Consider the following 26,360-nt stretch of genomic DNA (forward strand, 5'->3'; position numbering starts at 1 on the left):
TAAATTTCTCAGCTAAATTCACAAAGGTCTTTTACAAGATAATTTAGAAATATAACTTCACAAAATACTGTGTTCCTGTGTGAATCACCCAACCCAGACAATTCCCACATGGAAATTTGAGTTTTTATGGTGAGAAAAGTCATGTGATTGATGCAAAAAAAATACTTAGATGGGTTTTAAAAATTAAGTTTCCACAACATATGTTCTCTTCATATTATCTTGAGATTTTACCATCCAGCAATCAATGGTATACAAAAAAAGAGAAAAAAAAAAACTTTCTCAGGGTGTTTCTAATAAGACATCTGACTTCACTACACTGAAGTATACTGTACTGCAGTTCAGAGGTCAGGTCACATCAAGATAATGGGACAGCTAAGCTCTCCTTCAGTTTTCACATACTAAAAACTAAAACAGGAAAAATAAGAAAAAAAAAATCTGAAACACTGGACTACTGTGTAGGATAACATGCAAGTTGAATTTGGTCTCGGTAAATATATATCGTTGTATTTCTTTACTTAATGGCGTTAATAATGGAAAGCCAAAAATACAAATAAATTAATAATAAAGGCTTCCTTATTATGCATTCCTTGAAGGAAACAGTGAGTAGGAATATGTGTTGTGAATGATTCCCAGCTACATCCCCACCAATGATTAGCACAATCTGTGTGAAACTGACTGATCAAATTGGTCAATAAATTAACATTTTTCTGGTGTCATTCATCAAAGCTCTGAACTACGGTGGCCCTGAAGAGCAAACCACAACAACATCAACGAAGCACACAAACAAAAAACAAAGCACACAAACAAAAAACGAAACACACAAACAAAAAACAGAAACGCAATTACATTAACAAACCAGAAAAGGTAGGTCCCAGTGGGAGACCTGAGAAATCGCTGATTGGACGACACCACTTTTGAGCCGGAAGTTCGGGCTTTTGCTCTTTCAGCATTTCGGTAAGTGGGAAGACAATCACAGCACCATGTATTGCCAAAACTATGGAAAAGAGCTGGTTGAGGGCAGTCACCAAACTTTTGCAGTTGTTGTGGCAAGAGGCTTCAAGAAATGATTACCGATAACATTCATATCGTAGAATGTTCTGCAGTTAGATTTATATCATGTTTTGTGGTTTGATTCATGACAGGAGGTAGGGGAGGCTGGGAAGGAAAAGGGAGGGAAATAACCTCTGTTTTTTGTGTGTGTTTGCCTGTAAGGCGTAGCTGTGGCCGACAACAGCGAGTTAATAAAAATTGTTCAGCTTCCACGAGAGTTGCCTTTTGTGTGAGCTAACGCATAACCAGGAAAGTGTTACAATATTTTCAACAAACGAGCTAAAACCAGAAAAACTTCCGGTTCAAAAGTGGTGTTGTCCAATCAGCGATTTCTCAGGTCTCCCACTGGGACCTACCTTTTCCGGTTTGTTAATGTAATTGCATTTCTGTTTTTTGTTTGTGTGCTTCAATTTTTGTTTGCGTGCTTCGATTTTTGTTTGTGTGTTTCGTTAATGTTGTTGTGGTTTGCACTTCAGGGCCACCGTAGTGAACTATTGAAATCATTAAAATAATTAGTAATAATAAATATAATCATTTATGGGTCACCAATTAAAACCACATAGTAAACAAAAAAAAATGTTTTAAATTTAAATGTCAAGGCTCTGTGAAACTGGACTCAGAACAGGCAAACAATGGCAAAGTCTCAGATGTTTATTTGAGCTGTTAGGCTAGTAGGAACTCTGATCCTCAGGATGGAACTCTCGGGGTGACACAGAGGGAGTCTCGGAGCAGGTAAGGCTACCGAGTAACACGAGGGCTAAAAGCTGTAGCTTTCACTGAAGGCCGAGAGTCAGAGATAGAGTCCTGGGACGGGCAAGGGGTCAGAGCCAGAGGGTCAGAGGTCAGAAGCCAAATCCAGAAGAGTACGCACCAAAGAACGGAGTCCAGAAGGAGGAAGCAAGGTCGGTAACCAGAAGGCAGAGTCCGTGGGGGTTCCAGACAAGGGGCAGGCGAAGGACGAGAGTCGAAGTACAGGCGAAGGGTCGTAGTTGAGAAGGCAGGCTTGAACATGAGAGAAACGCTGGACATTTACTAGGTGCAACCCGTTCAATAATCTGGTAAGGACTGAGTGGTGATGGTGAGCTTTTGTAGTGACATTGACAGGTGGAGAAGATTACTGTGATTGCTGTGGCTTGGAATCCGGGGGCGTGGCATGAGTGGTGAAACTGTGGGAAAGTACTGGAACATGAGCAGAGAGACTGTGGCATGGAAACAGGAGGTGTGGCAGGAACAGTGAACTGTGACAAAAACGCTGTTGCAGCATGTGCTAAAGTTAGTAGATGTAATAAAAAAAAAAAAAGTTTATCTCAGCGACACGGCCTACTCATTCATTCCTGTTACTTTCTGCCAACTTGTTTTTTCTTTCAGAATAAAATTGCCTTTGGCAAAATATTTGTATGACTGCAGTTCAATGTTTTTGTCAGCTCTGTCATATATTAGGCAATACACACAAAAATGTTTGTATGCACATGCCAGAACATACAGAGACAAACAGACATGCTAATTATCTAAAAAAAAAATCCTGCATAATAGCCTACGTATTTATTTGAAGCAATCTGCTCAGATAAAAAACAATTTAAAAAAAAAATTCTACACTGGCGTTACTCTGCAGTTTAAAATTCACTCAGCCTTTTAAGCGAATGAAAGTAAAATAAAAAGGTGTGAAATTACTTTTAGAACTTGTATTATATTAGGTTGTAAATATTTAAATTTATTTACAAAAAAAAATCCCAGTAGAGAAAGATCTACTCAATTCCTTCCTCAATTGTCTACTTGCAATATGTTCCTCCTAACATTTAGCTAATTTTGGCTTTTAGCTATAGTCTTGCTAATACTAGCCTTCAGTTCAGTTTTGCTCATTTATGCTTTTAACTGCAGTTTTGGTAATATTATTTTTCAGCAAAGGTATCGCTAATTTGAGCTTTTGGTTACAGTTATGGTTATTTAAGCTTCTGTTCTGTTTGTTTTAACTTTAACAATTTATTCTTCATCATTTGTTAGCAAAGTCACATTACATTCACAGTGCGTTGTCACACAAAATGCAACCTTTCTAGTTTCATGCTGACATTTTACAGTATTTTTTTCAGGCAGAATATTATTTTAATTAAACTTCAAAATTGCTTGATTGAATTTATTGATTGACTGATATAGAAATAAAAAACAACCTAAACAAAAGTTCACAAATAACTATCAGTAAAAGCATCACTTTGAAACACATCTTTCCTCTGAGAGAAGTGAAGCTATTTAAACCAATAAATGTAGCTCTATGTAACTTATTTAATAACACAAAAACAAACAAAAAAACAGCTGATGTAAATTTTACCACCTTGAGTTTTACTTAGTTTCGTCATTTTTCTTTTTTTTTTTATTCCACTCTCCATACACTAATGATTTTTTTTTTACCTATTCAGTTACTGCTCTCATACCAAATGTGCTCTTTGAACTGCCAGCTCAGTGAAGAGCAAATCCAATCTTTTTGATACAAAAGATTAGTCTTCTGGCTTCCGTTGGCTCAAGAACTGGGGACATTCTAACAAAGGGGAGGCAGAGCCACCAAAGCATCAGTGGCACCAGCTGGATGATGCACATGATAGCTCTTTTAGCTTTATAGTATCCTTTGAGCAGATGGTGGAACAGACTGTTGATACCAAAAGGCCAAAAGAGAGTTTCAAAGGTTTCTAGCTTCTGTCATACACCTGACCATGACTCATCTTGAATATCATGAGATGTTGTTGAGCTGCTGGCTTCTGAGGAGCAAATTGTAAAACTGCCTGTGTTGTGCATTTACTGAAAATATGGTCTCCATGTTTGCCAAATAAAACCGTAAATAATAAAAATATAGAAACAAGACAAAAAAAAGAAGAAAAAAGGGTTACTTGATATAAAAAAGGCTCTTTTTGAACAATGACTTTTTTCATAAGGACAAACGTTAACTTGTCATGTTTTTCCATTCAAAAATAATTCAAAATTAAAAGAGACTGTAGCTACAGTACTTAAGGGTATAGTTTTGACTCATTTAGACAGAGTTCCATTGAAAGATTATGAATCATTATCTTACCTGTTTTAGATAGCTCTTCGAACAACTTCAGTTCAGAGAAATAGGGTTCAGTTTCTGACCAGTTTTTGGCAAGCTAACGGCTAGTCTAAATGGGGTCAAGAAAGTGGATTCCTGCCATCTTCGAAAAATGTCAACCTCAAAAATTTTAGGTTCATAAAAATGCTGTAAACCTATAAACCACTGGCAATTTCATTGCGTTTATTCCAGCAGCAGTGACATTCTTGCCATAAGTGTTCCAGGCTGCACTGGAAATGCTACAGCTAACTTCTAGTGACAGTATTGGCATTAGTTAATAATTATCAATTCAAATGTCAATAACTGTAATGCAAAATATTTGACTCTATTAAGTGAGATTCACATTAAGTCCTATGAAGGTTTGACTTTAAAGTTGCTTTAAGATTTCAGCAACTTTGTCAGTACAAGTAGTTTGGACTGTTAAAGCTATTATTCTCTGTTTTGCCTTCTGTGGAAGGTGCCTAACTAGGAAAGTTCAAGGTTCATAAAGGAAATATGGAAATAAAGGAAAAATAAAACATTACATCTCAATGAAAACTTTTAGGAACTTATTCTTTATTGTATTACTTCCTGCACTTTTTTTTTCTTACACTGCAGCTGAATTTGGAATACTTCATCATTGAGGTGGTTGGTATTTTATGCTTACAAGGTTAAAATGTAAATTTTTTTCTTGCTCTGTATGTGTGTTCATGCGTACATTTAAAGCTTTCTTCTTTTTTTTATCCCATCCTTACTAGACCTCTCTTCATCCTTGTCTTCTACCTTTCGCTGTTGTAATTTAGTCCAAAAAAACATGTTGAGGCAGCATCTCATGTTCCTCTGTGTCTCTCTCTAGTTCTCCAGGGAGAGTAGTGTGTGAGAACTAGGTCTCTAAGCAGACGTGGATATTTTTGCTCCGACAGTTTGAGGCTGCAGCAATCAGGAAGAAATTGCGGGACGCGATGGAGGGCTTCTAGATTCAATGCCTTTGCTGTCATGTGTGTGTCAAAGACAGAGAGAATGTGTGACCATACCACAGGGTTTTGGAGGAGACACCATCTGGCCTTGGGCTTAGCATGGCTGCTAGAAGACAAACAAAACACGAAATGTCTCTGCAGACACAAACAGGCATGCATTCACACAAAAGTGTATCAATATTCAGCGCTTCTTGTCTCTGGAGATCAGTGATCTAATTAAGGTCAGCAAAGATTTGTGCAAGATGTTGTGGAGGTAAACACCTGCTTATTGGAAGAAAATTTGAAAAGATATTGTTCTAAGAGCAATCTGTCATGCACTGATAGCTGGTGAAATGGTATCTACTTTAGAACTGCCAACATGAAAGAAATGACAATACATTTATTAGATAATGGCAATTGTTACTGGTCATAAAAAGTACACTTGTAATTGTTATTGTTGTCGAAAACAGCAGCTGGAAATGATAGGTTTGCATGAAAAAACACATGAAGGTAGGCCTTACTCACAACATGCCATAACTGCACCTATGGGCATTCTATGGGGACAATTTTAGCCCAACCATGCTTGAGATTTGCTCATCACTTGTGTGTGTTTAGCACCGTAGGAGGTTGCAGACTGGCCATGGAAACTTTTGGTTCTGCACATGTAAATTTGACTGGTTTTATGATGAGAGTTAGATACACAAGTGAGTCATTGTATGATTCTCATGCCTCAAAAGTACCACACAAGGGTTACATTTACACTGTATACATGTATATGCATACAATGTTAAGCAGTTGAAAAACAGGTTGAGGTATGCTGCAGACACTTTGTGGGCATCTTTTTATGCCCACTGCTGACAATGCATCACACACAAGTCAGAAGTGATTGTCACATGCTAACCACATAACTACAGCCTTTACTTCTGGCACAAGAGGTAGGTTATATACAATATATATTTAATAAAGAAAAATATAGTAATTTCCTGGTTATGCTAAACACAAATTGTATGACTTACTGTGACATATTTTCAGCTACCTGCCATGGAAGGAGGGGTGGGATGGTTGAGGAATTCAAATGGTTGAGGATCCGCAAGGACCTGACAAGGGAGTAACTGAAAACCAAGGACTGTAGATACTGGGGGAAGCTAACAGGGGACTTGTTGCAGGTGTGCTGATTACAAATGAGGACCCGTCGTGAAAGTGAAGCAAGAAACAACTGACTGAAACAACGAAGGGAACAGATTGAAGGATTACAACTACTTTATGAACTCACACAACTAAGAAAATTTAAAACCACCAGAGAATATATCCCAAAACATAAAAATACACAGATCCATAACACTATGTCTCCAACTTTTTTTGTGGATTGATTTATAAGGACGTCTTGTGGAATAATGTTTGGATGTAATATTGTGCTACTTAGGTCACTGTATCTATTTTGATTATCACATCAATTATCTAACAGAAATGATAAATGAAAAAATAAATATAAAACTGAATAAAATATATAGTAGATTATAAGTACCTAAACATAACTTGCATCATTTTAAACTAATTTCACTCATGGGCTCAAAAATTTACGTATCTTCATATCCTATTATCTATTCTAAATATCCAAAGGCTATTAAGGAAATTAGTTGTGGTTTTGGTTCATGATGTATCTTCCAAGTGGTTTCAATCATAAAAGCACATCAACAACAATCAGACATCCCATAAGTTTGTTTCACATAACCATCTGAGGAATCCAGTTTTATAAAAAAAAAACAATAGGTGACTGGATCTAGAACTTTAAAATTACAATCAGATGAACTAAGTGTTTCATGCAGAGTGAGTAAATGCGTAACAATTGCTGATTTTCATCACAACTAGCCTGTACATACAGTACTTACTACAGGATGCTGATTAGTCCAAACTTTTGCCTTGCAGTCACAAATGAATAGCTTGGAGCCTGGAATAGTGGATTTTCTTACTGTGATCTTGCAAATCTCACATAAGTCCATGTGATTTGCAGAGCAAGTCAAAAAGCCAAACAAAACATGTCACTGACTTTTTATTTCGGATTCAAGCAAAAGAGACTTCTTTTAATAAGCCTCCTTGTTATTAATTATTATATATACCTTCTAGTACATTTAGTCTGCCCAAAGTTACCCCAGTGCAACAAATCACAACAGGATATATTAATTTCTTGACATTAAGAAAATGCAAAGAGATTACATTTCTAAATAGCAGAGGCTGCCATTTGTTGCATTTGGACTTGTTACAAATTAGATGATGAAGAATTTACAGTGATGATGTTTTTGTTTGTTTGTTTGGGTTTATTTAAAAAAATGTTTATTAGTATTATTGTTAAAATATTTTTTTACATATTTAAAATGAAGGAACCAACTTGTTTGACGTATTTTTGGATATACATTGTCCCAGTTTTTAGTCTTTCTTGAAAGTTCCTATGTAATCTCTGAAAGTCTAAATAGACTGAGCATGTGTGTATGTGTGTGCATGCAGGTGGAAGTAAAAGTGTCTAAGTTCTGAGCATCAAGGGACATGAAGATGTCGAGGAGAAGACAAATGAAACGCCATGAAAAGGGGCAAAAAGACAGCCTGTGCCCTATTATGTAACGGTATTCATTATTCTCATTTTGGAAGCAGTTTAGTACATTCTATCACCACAGTGGGGTAAGGTAATCTTTTTCTGGCTTCTGTTGTCCACAGGAACAATGTCAGAATCTCAGGTTAGATTGAGTGGCAATATTGTTCCTGAGTCTTCCGATGAGTAGCTGTATGTCTGTGTTTCAGGTCATAAAAGAGACAGAGGCAGCAGACAATGTGAGATTGTTTCCGTGTGTGTGTGTGTGGGTGTGTGTGTTGGTGGGAGAGAGAGAGAGAGACAGAGAGAGTAAAAGAGAAAAGAGAAAGAACACTTGTCAGTGTTTTATATTTGAATGCTCTTTTGTCCTGAACTTCATTTACACTGTCGGGCCAATCACTCAGACGTGACCAGATTAGTGAATGACGCTCTGTCGTGTCTGCCAACAACCACACACACACACACACACACACACACACACACACACACACAGAGACTTTATAAACTTTGAAAGGAATAACCCAACCAGACTTACGTGTAACATTTTCATTATTTTATGTTTTTAAAGGATCAACGTTCCTTGAAGGAATGCATATCACCCACCGCCTTTCATGACAGGGTTTTAGACTAGGATAATCTTATGATGAGAAATGACAGATATGTAACCATTTCAGACAAATCTTACTATTGGTTTTTGTGCTATCACATGCAATAATGTGAGATCCTACAGACTGTGTTAGAACTATGAGTATGACTTAAAGATGTATCTCAGCGACTACCGCACCAAATGTTACCTCAATACCTGTGACGTTACCCGAGTTAAAGACGCTTTTGAGTTGGCCACTGTTGATTTTTTGTGGCAGCTATCTTGAAATGTGTTGACTCGAAAAGGTAAGCAGTTGTAGATGTACGCCAAATGATTACTTTTTGTGAGTTTTACTCAAATCTGTCCAGTGGTTTATCAGATATTTTGTTAAAAGAAAGTGTTGACACGGAGAGTTAATGCCAACGTTTAGGCAAATATGTAATGTGTTTCGCTCAGAATATATGTTAGGAATGATTGTCAGCTAATAGCACATCAAATTTCAACTTAATGTCTGTAAAAATGACTGAGTTATACCATTTCTTGTTGGCTAATGTTGATTAGTCGTGATGGTCATCCTAAACTGAGGTGAGTCCAAAAGTTAATAAGCAGTACATGTACACCCAGTAATTATGTTTTAAAAATTTGATTACAACTTGTCCAGTGGTTCATAAGTTATTCCAGTCCCAAACAGACAGAAATGAGACATAGTTAATGTGAAGTTTTAAAAGCAGCTCTACCAGAATTAGTTAACCCTCAGAGTTGTGTTGGGAATGACTCTCAGCTACTACCACACCAGATTTTACCTCATTATCCAAAATACTGACTGAGTTTTAGCTATTGTTGTGTTTGATAAGGTCACTTTGCCTTTTTAAATTGATATTACTTCAAAAGTTAATCACTTGTAGGTGTTTGTCTAATAATTACTTAATAATTAAAATATGTCTAATAGTTCAGGAGATATTTTACTAAAACAACACACACATGCACAGACACAGTTGCAAACATCATTGCCCTTTAGTCTTTGATGATGGGTGATCATGAAGAAAGGAGGAAACAGCTTTTGATACTATAAAAAAAGCACACAGTGATCACATTAATTCCCCCGCAAACATCTGTAGACTTCCATAAAAAAAAGAAAAAAAAATCTACAGAGCTAGAAAGGAGTCTTGTTCACACTGAATAAATGTCTCTGCTCATAGAATTCATTCATTTTTGTTCTGCTTTTCATGTCCAGCTTCTGCCCAACCACTGCTCCTTAAAACATGGGCTAGGCTAAATGTTTAACTGTGGAAACAGACTGAAATTTCAAACAAGGCCGTATCCTGAACTACAAAGAATGAGTTCAAAAGCAAACGCAGCTGTGGATTCCTTATTTTCATAGTCTGCTTCATAGACTTATCCACAGCTTCATTACAAAGGCTGTCAGTCAGCAAACTTTATACAGTCCTCTTTATTTATGCAGTTAACGATGAACTGCTGCATACATTATAAACAAAGGAAAGGAAAGTTCTGATACAACAGTCGGTCAGTTTTCTTTGCAAGGTCGCTGCTTTCATTAAAGTCATATGAATAATTGTATATGTTTTATGTTGAGTCAGTTTAGTCTTCAAGCACAAAGCTTCAACACAGTGACTTTGTTTTGAATTCAGTCAGGAAATGCTGTTTTTTTTTCACAAAATGTGTTAAATAACAGTTGACCATTTAACATATTTCTAAGTAAGATGTGACATACTGAACTTATGTCTTATTTATAATAAAACAGCAATAATTTAGTTTTTCTTGCACAAAATATTATTATACTGCCAAAGGCAAAGCCAGTGCCAGAATGTTTTTAGAAAAAAAGAGCTAAAACTCCAACAACTTTACAGAGATTGAACATCAACCCCCATACATAATTTGAGCACAACACATTGCACAACATATTTGCTTAAACCCCTAACTGCAGGAGTTAACCATATTTGTTATCAAAGTATCTCAACAACCAATGGATGTATTTCAAAGAAACTCTTAGAAAGTTATTATTGCTTGTATATCTTCAACTGAATAACTTTTGAAGTCAACCCAATTGAAGATGACCTTAGCCTATACAGAAGTGGCTACACCTTGGTGAATTTTACAGATACTGAGCAATGATTTGATGTGGTGGTAGTTAAGTCATTCACAATACATGCCCCAACAGATCACACAATATATGGCAATGAGCTCACACGTTATTTTCAAAATGGCTATAACTTTGTTATTTCTCAAATTAAAGTTATTTCAGTTTAAAAGTCTGACATGAGATGCATTGGGCTACATGCATTCTGTCTTTAATTTTATCATGAAGCCTAGGCGTAAATTCAGACTGGAAGACCTGCTTCAGCCTCACCTTCATCGAATCGCTGTGTCGAGCACCTCCACTCCAGCCTATCATCATCTCAGCCTATCATCATCTCAGCCTATCAGCGTTCGACTGTGCCTCCAGCTTATCCAATCAGCGAGCAAGCCTTAATTTAAAAGGACCTCCATCATGGCCCCATTCGTTCACCGGCCAAACTTCAACCCACCCCCACCCCTTCTCCACCTCTATTTTCCCAGCTCCCTCAAACTTCCTTCCCCTCTTCGACCTCCACCACCAGTGTCTGGCGTGGGGAAGACGCCTCTAATGCTAAACCTGAGCTTCTTGTCGAAGTGCATTGCTATTGTTGGCACTCGCGTCTTCCGCCGAGGTCCGAGCGCCAAATATCTTATGTCATTCATGTCAAATAAAACCATTTAATTGCAGCTTCTCTTTGTCGTGAGTCTCTCCAGGTTGAAATAGCAGTTCAGAATATGTCTGCACACTTTTGTGTTTTTAAGTGAAAATGCACATAAGAATACAATTATTACCATTCTCAACTTGATAAACTGTGCAACTGTGTATCATACTACTATAAAATAAAAATTCTTAAAACATGTCTTGTGCTTTTGTTTTGTTTTGTTTGGTGTCCAAATCTTTCCTTGTGTGATTAAATCAATAAATGCTTCTCCTGCTTTCTCTGTTGAAATAATGCAAAGAAAAAATAAATAAGATTAACACATCCATGTCGTAGTGTAAACAGATCGCTGTAAGAGAACAAGTTATATCAAAGGATTCGTGGAGCAGGTACACTGGCAGTGAGACAGACAGAGATGAAAGCAGCCAGCCAGTGAGCCACACAGGCAGGCTATCAGGCTGAGAAACTGGCAGGCAGGTTGGTGGTGTGGCTGGTGAGCAGCCAGGTGGAGATGTAAGTGGACACTAAGAAAGGCAGGCAAGGTGACATGTTGGTTACCCTGACTCAAGTAGTCAGACAGACTGACGGGGGTGAGACATACAGATGGACGTACAGAAAGATAGGGAATTATTTGACCCTCTTATCTGCCTCTCAGAATCCTCTGGGGTCCATTAAGGACTGTGCAGGTGGCACGAGGTACTGAATGTCACAGAAACCTTTGATGACAAGCTGAGCAGCAATAGTAGCAAGTTTTTAAAAGCTGATGTCTGGAAAAAAAGGGACAATATTTTTTTTTTCCCCTTTCATAATGTTGATGTGTTTTAAATGTTTAACCTTGCTGTTAATAAGCTTAACTATTGGAAGAAATGCATTTAACTGCAGGAACTGCATTTTCTGCAAAAATGCAATGTAAAAAGTTGAGTGCTGAATGACTTAACTGAATCACTGAAGTAAAAAAAAAAGGTAGAACAGGAGCTAGAATCAGCAAAGCAGTAGCTAAAAGCTATAAAACCAGCAAAACCATAACTAAAAACTAAAATGAGTAAAACTGTTGCTCAAAGCAAAAATCAGCACAGCAGAAGCAGAAAGTTAAATATAGCAAAACTGTAGCTAAAATTTAAAACTAGCAATTCATTACCTGAGAGTGGCACAGTGGCGCAGTATTTAGAGCTGTTGTCTCTCAATAACAAATTTACTCTTTTCCCAAATGACACCTGAGATTGGCTCTTACCCTGAAAAACCATCTATATGAGACAATATTACAATATACATTACAATATTACAATGACAATATAATATGACCCGATACAATATAATGTAATATGGTATGATGTAATAACATTTGATAAGGTACAATATTGTAGAATGCAATATGATACATTACAATATGTCTATGATTTCATCCCTTTTCTGCCCCTTATCAGGGGTCGGGTCACAATGCCAACCGGTCCAAGAGGAAAACGAAGACATATCTTTCCCCATTGATAGTCTCTAGCTCCTTATGGGGGATCTCAAAAAGGTTGCCAGGCCAGAGTGGATTCAGCCTTTTGTGTCCTAAAACTTGCTATTGTCTCGTGACTATAGGTGAGGGATGGAACAAAGATGGAGCAGTAAATTGAGAGCTTTGCCTTTCCGCTCAGCTTCTTTAATGCAATAAAAAAAATACATTGCGATACAAAACAATATGATAAGATGCAATACAATTTGATACAACACAGTATGGTACAATACAGTAGGATACAATACTATATGATATAAATATTAGTTTGTGTACCCTTTAGGAAATTTGGTTTGAACTCAAAAATGTTTCTTTACCAAAAGATCCATAAATAGATAAAATAAAATAGATAAATAGTGAAACTAAAATCAAATATGATCCCTTATTAAGATCTGTTGCACAATTCTCAATAGCGAATGAATAAATCAATATATATTCATATTTGCATCTTTCTTAATTTCAAACATTTCTGTTCGGATATATATAATTTTTACATATTTTTCTTTTGAGTATATTTATTGATGTTGTAAATGAATCTATAAACACTCTGACATGTTTCTGATAAATTATTATCTGTTTGTCTTTCTACCATATAATAAAAGGAACAGATGCGTTCGTTTTTTCTTTTCCAGAATTTTGGTGCATCCTTCTTTTTTCTTCTGTTTTTTTATTTTTTCTCATTTCAAGTTGAAGCACTAGTTGGGTTTTTTTCAGCCATTTCCTCTCTCGTTGCTCCAGAGCTTTTTGCTGTCCATGATGACAGAGTTGTCACTAATGTGCCTTTATCGTGTAGTGATGACCTTAATATGTCAGAGATGGCTGAGTTGTCTGTAATGCCTCTTCCCATATCCAAACAACTTAGTCACTCATTTCGTCTTTGACCTTAACATTACACATGCACATTTGAACATTTTATCTTCATTTCTATAATGAAACCTTCAAATCAAGCCAGTTAAGATAAGACTGTTTGACTTTTAATCCTGAAATCAAACAAATATTAAGGATTCATTTGAACTTGATGTCATGAACAGTTAATATCTTACCTGTTTTAGCTAGTGCTTTGAATGACCTCGATTTGGAGGACTAGAGCAGTAGATTTCTGCGGTCGTAAAGCAACTCTATTATTGACATAAATTACAGCATTTCATGTGAATGCTTTCTTATAAACCTTGACGTTAAGATCAATTTTGCATTCCAGGGTTATTTAGGTAAAAATAATATGACATTCTTGCTTGAAGTGTTCCAGGATGCATAGAAACTGCTACAACTAGTTGTGACTAGCATTGTTTGTTTGCAAATAATCGTGGCGTTCTTTGTAAATTACAATATACTGTAAAATCGATAGTGGTGCATAAAAAAAAGTCTATAAAATGGAGTTTGCAAGAACCAGTATGAAAATCATGAGATTGAGGTTCTAAAATTGTCACAATTCTCTTTGGTCATGGCTGTGCTCGTGATAGCCATTACATAAATTAATCTGGTCAAAATTAAACTTGATTTTTTAAACTAAAGACCTATCTACAACAGGTAACATAACATTTGAATGTGGCTTTTCTATGTCCTTATTTCAGAGTTTGAACCCATCAAAAGCTCCATGCCTCAATTTCAGCTGAGAAAAAGTTAATTAAAATAATTTAATAGTTTTTTTTTTTAAAGCCTGTAAATCACACAAATCATCTGAATAAAGCTGAGGACAATTAGTTAGCTTTCTCCACTTTTATAAAATGAAATAGACTTTTTCTGTGCTAAAATGCCCCCTAAAACTTGTCATGATGCTTTCTTTTTTGTGTTACAGTTGAAAGTGTAAGGTCCCCACTTTAATTCTGTATTTTTTATTTTTTTAACTTAAGAGCAATTGACATTTGAGATTTGTCAGACACAAATTCATCACTGTCCATTTTTCTCTTTTCCTTTTTTTTACTACATCATTCAAACTGAATTTTAACTGGTGATCTCATTAGCCCCGATATGTATGTTGTACTTCAGTGCTGCTTGAAACATGACAAACTGGGCCCGTCCATGTCATCTGAGCTGAATGAAGGGTTTATAGTGGCCTTGTGTCAGTCGGTGAGACAGTAGCTGACAGACTGGAAGAGTGAATGATGTCTTTTCATGAAGAAGAATGGCAGTTTTACAAACCACAAGCTGCTCCCAAACACCCCTCTCTGACCTCCTATCTGCACTGAGTAACCTGCATGTTCAGCATGTGTATACCAGCAGTACATGCTTCCATATAGGTGTTTATTGACTAAGGTTTTTTGTGTATTTGCTGCTCTGATTCACAAACCACTCATTAGTGAATATGGTCCCGATGTATTATTCGATAGCTGCATAATTTCCTTGATTTTAATTATTAGGTTGTGACATTGTGTAAGCAATGAGTCTGTTTAACTGAAATGTCACGAATTCAATGATGGGCTGTGCAGCAACAGAACAAAAATGTATATCAGGCCCTTCACAAAGAAACATTTAGGGTTACAACCACAGTGAGCACTAATTTATTTACTATTTGCCCAGCAGATGAGAATGTCCCCAGAGCTCAGTCATTTAATCCACCATGGCATGTAGAGTGGAAAATCTCAGAGGATTACATAGGTTGCCTTAAATCACAACAGGATATTTATCGCCAGCTGCCGAAAGGCAAACAGCAGAGCTGTAATGCTTTTGCTTGTGTCTCTGTGTGTGTGTGTGTGTGTTTGTTAGCGAAATATCTTAAGAACCAGTGGACAGGTTTTAATGAAACTCACAGAAAATAATCAGGCACATGATAGACCTTTAGAGTCAACCTGATTCATGATGCCTCCCTCAGCTAATCAACCTTCACAAACACATAAATAACTATAACTCAGTCAGTTTTACAGATACAGAGCCAAAATTCAGGGCAGTAGTAGCTAAAAGCAATTTACAACACATGCACAGAGCAGGACACATTGTTTAAAGTTTTGCCATTAACTGTTAGAGTCAAACCAGTGTCTCTGTTAGCAAAACCATTTGACAGATTTTAATCAAATTTTCAGAAATCAATCAGTAAATGGACATCTCTATCTGATTACCTTTTGGAGTCAATCTAATTCAAGATGCTTGCCACAGCTAATCAACCTTTGCCAAAACAAAAATGGCCATTCTTTATTTTTTTCTCTTGTTTTTCTTTTAACTTTACAGTTACAATCCCAAAATTTAATGTGGGAGTGGGCGAGAGTCATCTCCAAGAAACAATTTTTTTAATATTTAAAAATCAATGATAATATTAATAAAAAAACTGTCATCAGTAACATTTTTTTCTTGTTGTTTAACTGATGAAGGAACTTTAAATAAATGTGCATCAATGTGTTGTTTTTATTTTTTAATCCTAACTCTTTACACAGGTGCTTCTGCACGTCCCCATTTTCCTCTTTGTAAACTCCCTGTGCTTAACAATAAACTGTACCTCTGTTAATGTGTCACAGAGGCCGTGAAGCTGTAGATCTACCAGAGATGCTGTGAGGAGATTAGAACTCTCTGTTGCAAAAAGCCTCCTCTGTGCTTGAAAAAAAAAACTGCTCTCAACACGAGCTTGTGATGCCCGCTGGAGGCGAGACTTGGGAAGGCATGCACACAGAACAGAACGGATGAAACGTTCAGTCCCCCCTCCCCGTGCTCAGTATGGATTGTCGCGGCCACCCTGTTTCCCTCCAAAGCAAAAAATAAAAAAAAAAATAAAAAAAATGGGGGGTGGAGGCAGGGTGGACTGGATGCCAACTTCCTCTCCATTAAACCAGTAAGAGAGGGCTGAAAATCATTTTCGGATTAAGCTCAGTAAAATGATAACGCAGAGACACAAAGATAGGAAGAGAGGGGGGAACGTCCTGTCTGAGAGCCACAGGTCTGGTAGTCTCACTCGCACCGCACGGCGCGCGCCCCCGGTATTCTTATTTATTTCTTTCTTCCTGACGCGCGCCCCCTCCTCGGAAGCCAGAGCGCTCCTTTCTCTCTCTCCCTCTCCTCCTCACTTCACTTCGCCTCCTTCCCTCCTCTCGACAGCATCCAGAACCACAGCGCAGCCGTCCACCACCACCACCACCCCCCTTCACACACACCCTCCGCTCCATCACTCGTTTTTGGCTCCCCCCCTCCTTCTCTTTTTCTCACTGCCAGATCTCTCTCCTCTGCTTCTCATCCATTCGCACCCCACTCCCTCCCTCCATCCCTCCACCTCGCCAGCAGCGCTCGGTCCTTCACTCCTCTGACGCACGACAAGTAAACGGACCAGAGGAGAGAAAGAAATATTTATTGACATATTTATTTATTTTTTTAATGCAGCAGACAGCCAACTGATATGATCCACATGCCGCTGCTGCGCCGGACAGAAACTCGGTCCTGAAGCCGAGAGGGAAACACTCTCACACCCCTCGGGTTTGTGTTGCGCGCTCGCCCGAAAGCCAACTGTGGGGAGGAGGAGGATGAGGAGGAGGATGGGCAGAAGTGGAGGACTTGCATTTTAAACAAACTGCTTAGAGGGAGAAAAAAGAAGAAGAAGGGAGAGAGTCAGAATCACCAGAGTGAGAGTGAGAGTGAGAGGAGGAGAGAGATCACATTCTTATCACGTCTTGATTTCTCTTCTCTCCTCTCTTTCGCCTCAGTCACTGAGAGAGAGAGAGAGAGAGAGAGAGAGAGAGAGAGAGGAGAGAGAGAGAGAGAGAGAGAGCGAGGAAAGGGGGGACAGAAGAGGAGAGGAAGGAGGGAGAAGAAGCAGGAGAGATTCAAACTAGTGGTCTGCTTCCCCGATGCTTTCCAAGCGCACTACAAAACTAAGGTAAGTAGGCTGTTTCCATATGGAAAGTATTAACCTGATGTGCGGATTGATGTGTGTGTGTTTCTGTGCTCATGGTGTCTGCATAGCCACGGACTTCGAAAGAGGGGGACAACAAGCACTGTCAATATAGAATATACAATAAATAACTGATTGAAGGGATCTATTCGATCGATCGATAGTCGAATTTTTTTTTTGGCCAATGTCACGACTGCGTTATGCTCGCTCGGCATGTATTTCACCACGCACCCTGCTGTCTTCGCAGGGTTTTCCTTTTATTTCACAGGGGTGGCGATGGGGTAGAATACTGGGAATAAATCACCCCCCCCCCCCTTCCCCACCAAAATTTATTTTTTTTAATCATCTGCCACTAACTGAGTGTGGTGTAGATCTTTTAATGGGACCGAGTTATGTCGCCATTCATGATGGAGCAGCACTTTTAATTCACCCGTGGCTCATTCTCATGCACCATCTCTCCTCCCTCTCTTTTCCTCTCCCTCCTCAATGCCTCGCTGTCTCCGTTCGTGTGTCCACCCCCCCTCACTCACCCACCCCCACCCCCAGTCCCTGTCTTTAACGGCCTCAGTCAGTCCTCCCTGTTTCTGCTTCTGTCTCTCTCCCTTGCAGCCCGGCATCGGACGGGAAGCGGGGCGCACCGGGCAGCGACAGGACGCACTGTGGGAGGATATGTGAAGTTGGAATCCCGCTAAAACTAAGTACGTATAGCCTACCCGCTACATTTGATAACACCCAAGAGGATTATTATGGCATGTGCTGTGTTCAGTGTTTCTAAATGTTATTACTTTTTTTTTCAACCGCATCTGGCTTCTCTTTTTCTTTTTTTGTTCCTTGTTTTCCCCCGAACATGGAGGAGGAATAAAATCCTGGAGGATTACACTTTTGTTTTTTTTTTTGTTTTTGTTTTACAGAGGATTTCCTGTCCATGGATTTTTTTTTCTTTTTTCATTTTTTTTTTTTTTTCATTTTAAATCTGGGACATTTTTCTTGAGGAATCACAACGTTTTCACTTTTTTGTCCTTCTTCTTCCAAGTTCCCCTTTTTCTGGGCTTCCATTTTCAGCACCACGGATTCTACTTCGGTTCATCCGTCCCCCTTTCCTTTCATTTCGACATGAGTTTGCACAAAATGTTTCTCAGAAAAGAGGCTCTGTGCGTGTGCCTGTGTGTGAGTGAATAAAGACAAACAAGGGGAACGACTTTACAAACAACATCTGGATACATCCAGCAAAAATCTCTGTTAATCTATTTTTACTAAATAAAAGTCAAATCTTTGACTCTCAGAGGCATTTGACATCACAACTAATATTGTTTTGTTTTATTTAATTTAAAATCCATTTGGCTCTGTACTAAAACACTGTGCTCCACAGCTGTGCTACTCGAAGCAGGAGCTTTGACCACTGCGCTTTTCACTTGTGCCGCTGTTCCTCAAATCCCCTCCTAATAAAGAGCTTCACTAACCGAGAAAACCAAAAGAAGTAGTGTTTTAATGTCCTTTGGATAAATTATAGCTCATTTTAGAATCACTAAATTGACAGTTTTCTGGCATATAGAGCAGTTGATCCAAGAAAAAAAACAATAGAGCCAAATTTCCTGGGCTTTGTTGTTTCCTGAACATTGCACTCGATTGACCTATTGGGCTTCTTTTCCTTCCACACTCATTTTATTGACACCTACTAAATGTTGCCTTACCTTTAGACAAATTGATCATTTTTTGTGTTAAATGCCAACGCATTTTGTCTGATCTAATTTAGAGTTAGACAAGATACAAAATTATCATGGTTCTCTGACTATAACCTTTTTTTTTCCACTACTGCTGACATTTTATTTTTACTGTGTTGAAGTCTTGACTCAGCTACTGTCCCACATGTTTCATAAACATATCTTAAAGAAGAAATTTAGGTCTCTGTTATGTAATAAATAAAGAAAGAGGACAATGTATCTTTAACATTACCCTCACCAAGCTACTGTTCCCTTCGTTTATTCATGGCGATAAGCATCTCTGCTGTGATTTATTGCGACCTTACCAGCACATCTGTTGTATAATAGATGGCATTTCTGGCTACACAGTGAAGTGACGTGTCTGAGTACAGAGATTTGTTTGTGTTGTTGGGTATCATATTGTCCATTCAAGGGTGGCTGGCTTACATTTAGTTTTAAAAAGCCAACAAAATAGCAGAATATGAAGCATTCTATGACATTCTATTATTCATTGGTATTCATTTCAAAGCTGCTTTCCATTCTGCTGAAACTAATACACTCTTCCTCACATCTTTTTCACCCTTCACCTCAAACTTTACCATGTGAGAATGTATGTGTACTTGTGTAACAACTACTTCACATCTTACCTCCACCACCTACCTTTTGCATTATTGTCTTTCTCTGTTCTCTGTTGCAGTGCTGTGAAGTGGCTCTGTCCCTGGAGCCGAAACTTCATCTCGTTGGTGTCAGCGAGGATGCTGTGGGTTACCTTGCTGAGCACCATAGCCTTAGGATGGACCACACCAATCCCACTGCTAGAGGACTCCGAGGAGATCGACGAGCCCTGCTTCGAACCATGCTACTGCGAGGTCAAGGAGGGCATCTTTCACGTCCACTGTGACAGTAAAGGATTTACAAATGTCAGCCAGATCTCCCAGATATGGAGTCGGCCCTTCAAGCTCAACCTGCAGAGGAACTCGATGAGGAAGCTTTATTTTAACAGTTTCCTCCATCTTAACAATGCCATATCCATTAATTTGGGTAATAATGCCTTGCAAGATATACATGCTGGAGCATTCAATGGCTTGGGAATACTCAAACGGCTGTTCCTGCATGAAAACAAATTGGAAGTTTTCCGGAACGACACGTTTCTGGGGTTGGAGAGTCTAGAGTATCTCCAGGCAGACTACAATGTTATCAAAAGGATTGAAAGTGGTGCATTCAGGCACCTTCACAAACTGAGAGTGCTTATATTAAATGACAATCTCATCCCTGTTCTCCCAAATTATCTTTTCCGCTCTGTGTCCCTCACACATCTAGACTTGAGAGGGAACAGAATAAAGACATTGCCGTATAAGGGCATGCTGGAATACGTCGGACGAAGCTTGATGGAAATCCAGCTGGAAGATAACCCTTGGAACTGTGTTTGTGAAATCGTCCAGTTAAAAACGTGGCTGGAGAGAATCCCTTACACAGCTTTGGTGGGAGAGATCACTTGTGAGTACCCATTCCACTTACATGGAAAAGACCTACGGGAAATTAAGCGCAGCGAGCTCTGTCCTCTGCTCTCCGATGCAGAGATTGAGGCCAAGCTGGGAATTCCCCGGGTACCATTCAGCAATGAGAACACTTGGCCTACTAAACCTTCCTCCATGCTCTCCTCCTTTCACAACACAGCCTCTTCTGTGGAGTACAAGGAAAGAGCAGTGAAGCCCACTAAACGACCTCGCCCCACGAAGAATCCCCCAACCCCTCGTAGCATCTATCCAGGTATCAACCAGCCCCCCGTTGCTGGGTACCAAACAAGACCACCCATTCCAATTATTTGTCCAGCTGGGTGTATTTGCAATCTTCACATCAATGACTTGGGCTTAACGGTGAATTGTAAAGAGAAAGGCTTTCATAACATCTCAGAACTCCTGCCACGTCCTCTCAATGCCAAGAAATTATATCTCAGTGGGAACCTCATACAGAAGATTTATCGTTCAGATTTCTGGAACTTCTCAAGTTTGGATTTACTGCATTTAGGAAACAACCGGATATCTTACGTACAGGAGGGCGCCTTTATCAACTTACCAAACTTGAAAAGTTTATATTTGAATGGCAATGACATAGAGAGGCTCACTCCTGGGATGTTTCGGGGACTTCAGATGTTGAGTTATCTTTACTTTGAGTATAATGTCATTCGTGAGATCTACCCCAACTCTCTCTCTTTAATGCCCAATCTCCAGCTGGTTTTTCTCAATGACAACCTGCTAAGATCCCTCCCTTTAGATGCATTTGCTGGTACCAACCTTGCACGTCTCAATCTCCGCAACAATTATTTTGTTTCCCTGCCTGTACATGGTGTCCTGGAGCATCTGACCTCCATTGTCCAGATTGATCTCCATCAGAACCCCTGGGACTGCTCATGTAATATCATTCCCTTTAAGCAGTGGCTGGAAAAGCTGTCCTCTGTCATTGTGGTGGGAGATGTCATCTGCAAGACACCCGAGTTTGCTTTTGGAAAAGACCTGCGTTCACTTGAGGTGGAGGTCATCTGTCCTGAGCTTAAGTATTCTTCAGGCCCCTCTCCAGCTCTGCCCGGTGGGGATGACCTCACCACAGGAAGCTCTGACGTGGGGGAAGCAGGTGGGAGAGGAGCCGTCCCTCTGTCAGTCCTCATCCTCAGCCTTCTTATACTCTTCATCTCAGCTGTGTTTGTAGCTGCTGGGCTTTTTGCCTTTGTCCTCCGTCGCAGGAAGAAGCTGCCTTTTCGGAAACGTTCCGAGGTAGACCTAACAGGGATCCAAATGCAATGCAGGATTTTTGAGGACCCACCAAGGCAAAACAGTGCCGGGAACACTGGCACACCAGAGAAAGCAACACCCAGTATGCACACACACTCGCACACGAGCCACACACATGCTCACGGACACGTTTATGATTACATCCCCCACCCTGTGACTCAGATGTGTAACAATCCTATCTATAAGCCTAGAGAGGGGGAGATTGCAGAGGAGGAGAGGGCACAGTTTTCAGAAAAGAAGAACAACGGCTGCAGTAGCAACAGTAACTACAGGACCTTATTAGAGAAAGAGAGAGAGTGGACCCTGGCTGTGTCAAACTCTCAACTCAACACCATTGTTACAGTCAACCACACCACGGCTGACATGGCAGGATTTCATGAGAATGGAGGGCTGTGCCCTACAGTGATTGACAGTCAGAGGCCCACACCAACAGTGGGCTTTGTAGACTGCTTGTATGGGACAGTGCCCAAATTAAAGGACATGCATGTTGCACATGCACACCCACCAGGCATGCAGTACCCAGATTTGCAGCAAGATGCACGGCTGAAGGAGACGTTGCTATTCACGGCCGGGAAAGGCTGCTACCCTGACCCGTCCCAAAGCGATTACCTCGAGTTAAGGGCCAAACTTCAAACCAAGCCAGATTACCTCGAAGTCTTGGAAAAATCATACCGGTTCTAACAACTCTGACCCATTGGAGAAAAAACAATTATATATATAATATATATAAAGTAAACACTTTGCCACCATCAAATAAATCACCTACAAATAATTTTATAAATTGAATTATTTGATTAAGCAGCATGGTATAAAACAAAATATGACAAGTCACAATGCCCCCCCACCCCAAAATCACCTTGGAGGAGATGCTCAGATATTTCAATTAAGTGCCTTTTTTTCAGAGTAGCCAGCAATGTCAACAACAGTTATTTTTATAATATATCAATATCTCTATATGCCCTGCAGAGAGCAAAAAGAGGAACAAAAGGGGGCACTGGGGAATAAAACCTACAAACCATGATACATCTATCACTAAAATCCCATTCTTATGGAGTTACAATAACATGCTACTAGTTACGATGAAGACAAACGGGAGCTGGACGTCTCCCTTAATGTTTTTGTTTTGTTTTGCTCTCTTTTTGGTCTATTTCCCCCCTACTAGGATGTAAAAACACCTGGAGGCTGTGCACAGATTTTTTTCTTTTTTTATTGAAATTATCAAAAGAAAGAAAAAAAAAATACGTTCAAACTGAACTGCAGTTTGCTGCATGCACTCGCTTCAGTGCAGAGGAGGTGAGCAAATTTTACTCAGAACTATAAAGAGATACTGCAACACATTTAAAGTTCAGTGTTCTATTTAATTTTTATATCTTATTAATATGGTTATTACTATCAATGAGGACTTCTGTCTATATCAGGGTGCTTCTCTAAAAAAAAAAAAAAAGTAAAAAAAAAAAAAGTACAAGGATGCACCTACTCACGGATGGTAAAACATTTGTGAATATAATTCTAAGACATTGTCGAGGGTTTTTCTGGATATTCNCGCTTCAGTGCAGAGGAGGTGAGCAAATTTTACTCAGAACTATAAAGAGATACTGCAACACATTTAAAGTTCAGTGTTCTATTTAATTTTTATATTTACTAAAAATGTCTACATGTCTAAAACATTTCAGCTACATGCATATTCTTTGAAGACTAAAAGAAAAAAAAAAAAAAAAGTAAAAAAAAAAAAAGTACAAGGATGCACCTACTCACGGATGGTAAAACATTTGTGAATATAATTCTAAGACATTGTCGAGGGTTTTTCTGGATATTCCCATGCACTTTGTTAAGAGCCTCATCCCTTCTCCTCCCCTCCCTTTCATTGCTTCTGGATTCCCCCTATCGCCGCCCACTAACAGCTTTGTAGGAAGCACTTTTAATGTTTTCTCTTTCACAAAGATTTGAAGAAAAATGTGCATATATTTATTCTGTAATTTCAGTGAAGACTTTAATTGTAAAGGTAATGTTAAATCAATGTATAGTGATTATGCGTCTGGTATAGCCTTCTTAATAAAAACAAACTCTTCAATCAAATGATGAAAGGGTTGCCATTGGACCGTGTGTGTGGAGCGGGTATACTGACTGACTGTGCCTTTGGTGTCTTGCTAAAAAGGCATGTTGAGGATGTGGTCAGCCATCATATGATAATGCTGCTAGAGATGAAAGCTAGACAGAAAAGTAGACACGCGTAATAACATCTGAACTCATAGTAGATTCTGAATATATATATTTTTATTCGTATCAGATTTATTTAAGCAACACCAAAAGCACTGATGCTTTTTTGTGTCCTAAGATGTCAACAACTGAATATTTTAGCTCATAAATTGTATTTTTTTTTTTAAATATCATCTATTGGATTCTAATAATTTTGATTTTTGTTGAAAAAAACAAAAACAAACAACAAAACTAAAGAAAGCTTAATAAAACAGTGCCAGAATAAGTCAAGTTAATGCTGCTGGTGTTGAAGCGGATGCTGTAGGAGGCAAGACTAAATCAGTGAGGCATGCTGTGATTGTCATTTAAACTGGTGTTGCTGGTGTAGGCTAAAACGCAGTACTTGAGAGGGTGAGAGAAAATGTGGTTGGATGATGCATTTGGAATTTGCACATTTAATATATCCCAACTCCTCCTAAAGTGGATGTGTGTGTTTAGTCCACCGGAGGGCGATACAAAGATTAGTTTGTTCGTTTCGGCATTGGTTTTTGCACTTGAAAGATTATAATTATTCAGATGATATCTACCTACCTATCTATCTATAGATAGATACATATGCTAGGTGACTTAAAAGTTCAACTTAATATTTTGGTTTTAAAGATTTATATGAGAGCTGATTGTTGCTTTAATGTTTTGTTCAAGATTGTTGATTACTGACTTTCTATCAGCACTGAAACCACTCGGGGGTTAATTAATCTTAAATTGTTTCCTCTGCAGCAATCATCATTTGATTATTGTAGCTTTTTATAGTTTTCTTTCACACACACACACACACATATATATATATATATATATATATATATGTGTGTGTGTGTGTGTGTGCTTCTATCTTCTTACCCTTATGCATTAAAGGGCAAAGAGAAGAAGAAATGAAATTAAATGAATGAAATTAAAACAAAGATGAAAGTTGAACTAAGTCTTATAAAAGAATATAAAATTAAACATCATCACAACATAATCCTGTCTTTTCTGTATGGTCAATCTAACTGGGGTGGGTGGGGGGCATGTAATCTTGACACCGTTATTTGTGAATATTATTGAAAGGAAGGTGTGTTTGGGTTTTGCTTGGGCACAATATGCACTTTGCTTTGATTCCAGTATGTTTACTAAGAGTGGTGATAGTGTTTCTCATATGTATCAACTTACACCCACTGAAAGAAATGTAGCAAAACACTTTCTTTCCTGTTAAATGGGGAACGACCTTAGATAGTGTAGAGCACTCATCTCCGGTATTGATTTTCAGTGATCCAGTCTACCGGCTTGCATTAAATGAAACCTTTTACCTTGCATTGCATTCATTGTTCATTTATTTCAACAATTGCTGCTCTAAGGACACCTTCATACAAATTATTCCGAAGCATGGTTTTGTAATATCAAACATTTTATTTTCTTCTTTTAGGCAGTTTTACGATGCTGCACTCTTATGCTCTGCCACGCCTCATTTGTCTTTTCTTTTTGTTTTGCTCTTAATGATCTCCGCACATGCCTGTAAACACACACGTAGATGCAAACACATGTAAAACCTTAGTGTCCCTCATTACAAGGTCAAACAACATGGTTTTAGCATGCACTCAAGTTGATTAAAAACATAGTGGATTACTCTGTTAACCCAACCCTTCAACATCTAAACCCACAGCTAAATGAACAGACAAATAAAGTTTTGGGACTACCGAGAAGTTTGATTTGGTTCATGTTTTGGTAATTCCCTTGTTTCTCCTCCCTCATCACCTAACCAATATAAAATGTTCCAAGTAGGTTCTGGGCTTTGTTCTATGATCCCAACAAATCATCTTGTTATAATGGACTAACATTTGCAGATGCTTTCATTAGCTAGCACTTTTTTTTTTTAGCCCAAACTGTATCTCATTGAAATTCTTTAAATTAACATATGGTTTGTGTTAGTAAAAAAAAAGTAGAGAAAAAAAGAAAAAATGCCTTCTCACCATTTCTCAAGGCTTGTTTATTGTCAAGACCTCTTCACTGTAAATGCAAAAAGGCTTTTTGTTTTTCCTTCTCTGGATGCTTCTCTGTTATTGTCCCTTCATCCTATTTTTGTTTACCTGCTTGTTTTGTTCTTCGCTAAAGTTGTTGACTTTCTGTTTTGGCCCACGGTTAAGTCTAAGCTGTGGCGTTTGTGCTGCAATTTGGTTTCTTTATGTAGAGGTTGAAGTCAGCTCAGCTTATTCAGCCAAGCAGTTTCATCAAATTTAGCTATTTTATAGAGAGCTTTTTTTTTTTCAATTCTTTAGACACTTCTTAAACAATTGCATTTCCCCAACTTTGACTCTGGTGCTGGCTGAATGTATTTGTGTAACACATATCCAGCTTGTTTATTGCGAAAGAATTT

General features: G+C 38.5%; 1 protein-coding gene across 1 annotated transcript; it reads left to right on the top strand.

Moving 5' to 3' along the window:
- The first annotated feature begins 16,496 nt into the window (after window positions 1–16,496).
- Window positions 16,497–23,216, top strand: slitrk3a (SLIT and NTRK-like family, member 3a). The gene is made up of 3 exons (XM_017423964.3): window positions 16,497–17,253; window positions 17,878–17,966; window positions 19,666–23,216. Exon 3 carries the CDS (start codon window positions 19,724–19,726, stop codon window positions 22,436–22,438), a length of 2,715 nt encoding a protein of 904 aa, XP_017279453.1. The 5' UTR covers window positions 16,497–17,253; window positions 17,878–17,966; window positions 19,666–19,723; the 3' UTR covers window positions 22,439–23,216.
- The last annotated feature ends 3,144 nt before the right edge of the window (window positions 23,217–26,360 follow it).

Source organism: Kryptolebias marmoratus, linkage group LG2 (genome assembly GCF_001649575.2).
Source record: "Kryptolebias marmoratus isolate JLee-2015 linkage group LG2, ASM164957v2, whole genome shotgun sequence".
Lineage (NCBI taxonomy): Eukaryota > Metazoa > Chordata > Actinopteri > Cyprinodontiformes > Rivulidae > Kryptolebias > Kryptolebias marmoratus.

What these genes read in the sequence shown, in the direction of transcription:
- slitrk3a (XM_017423964.3), top strand. Translation starts at nt 19,724, where the DNA reads ATGCTGTGGGTTACCTTGCTGAGCACCATAGCCTTAGGATGGACCACA.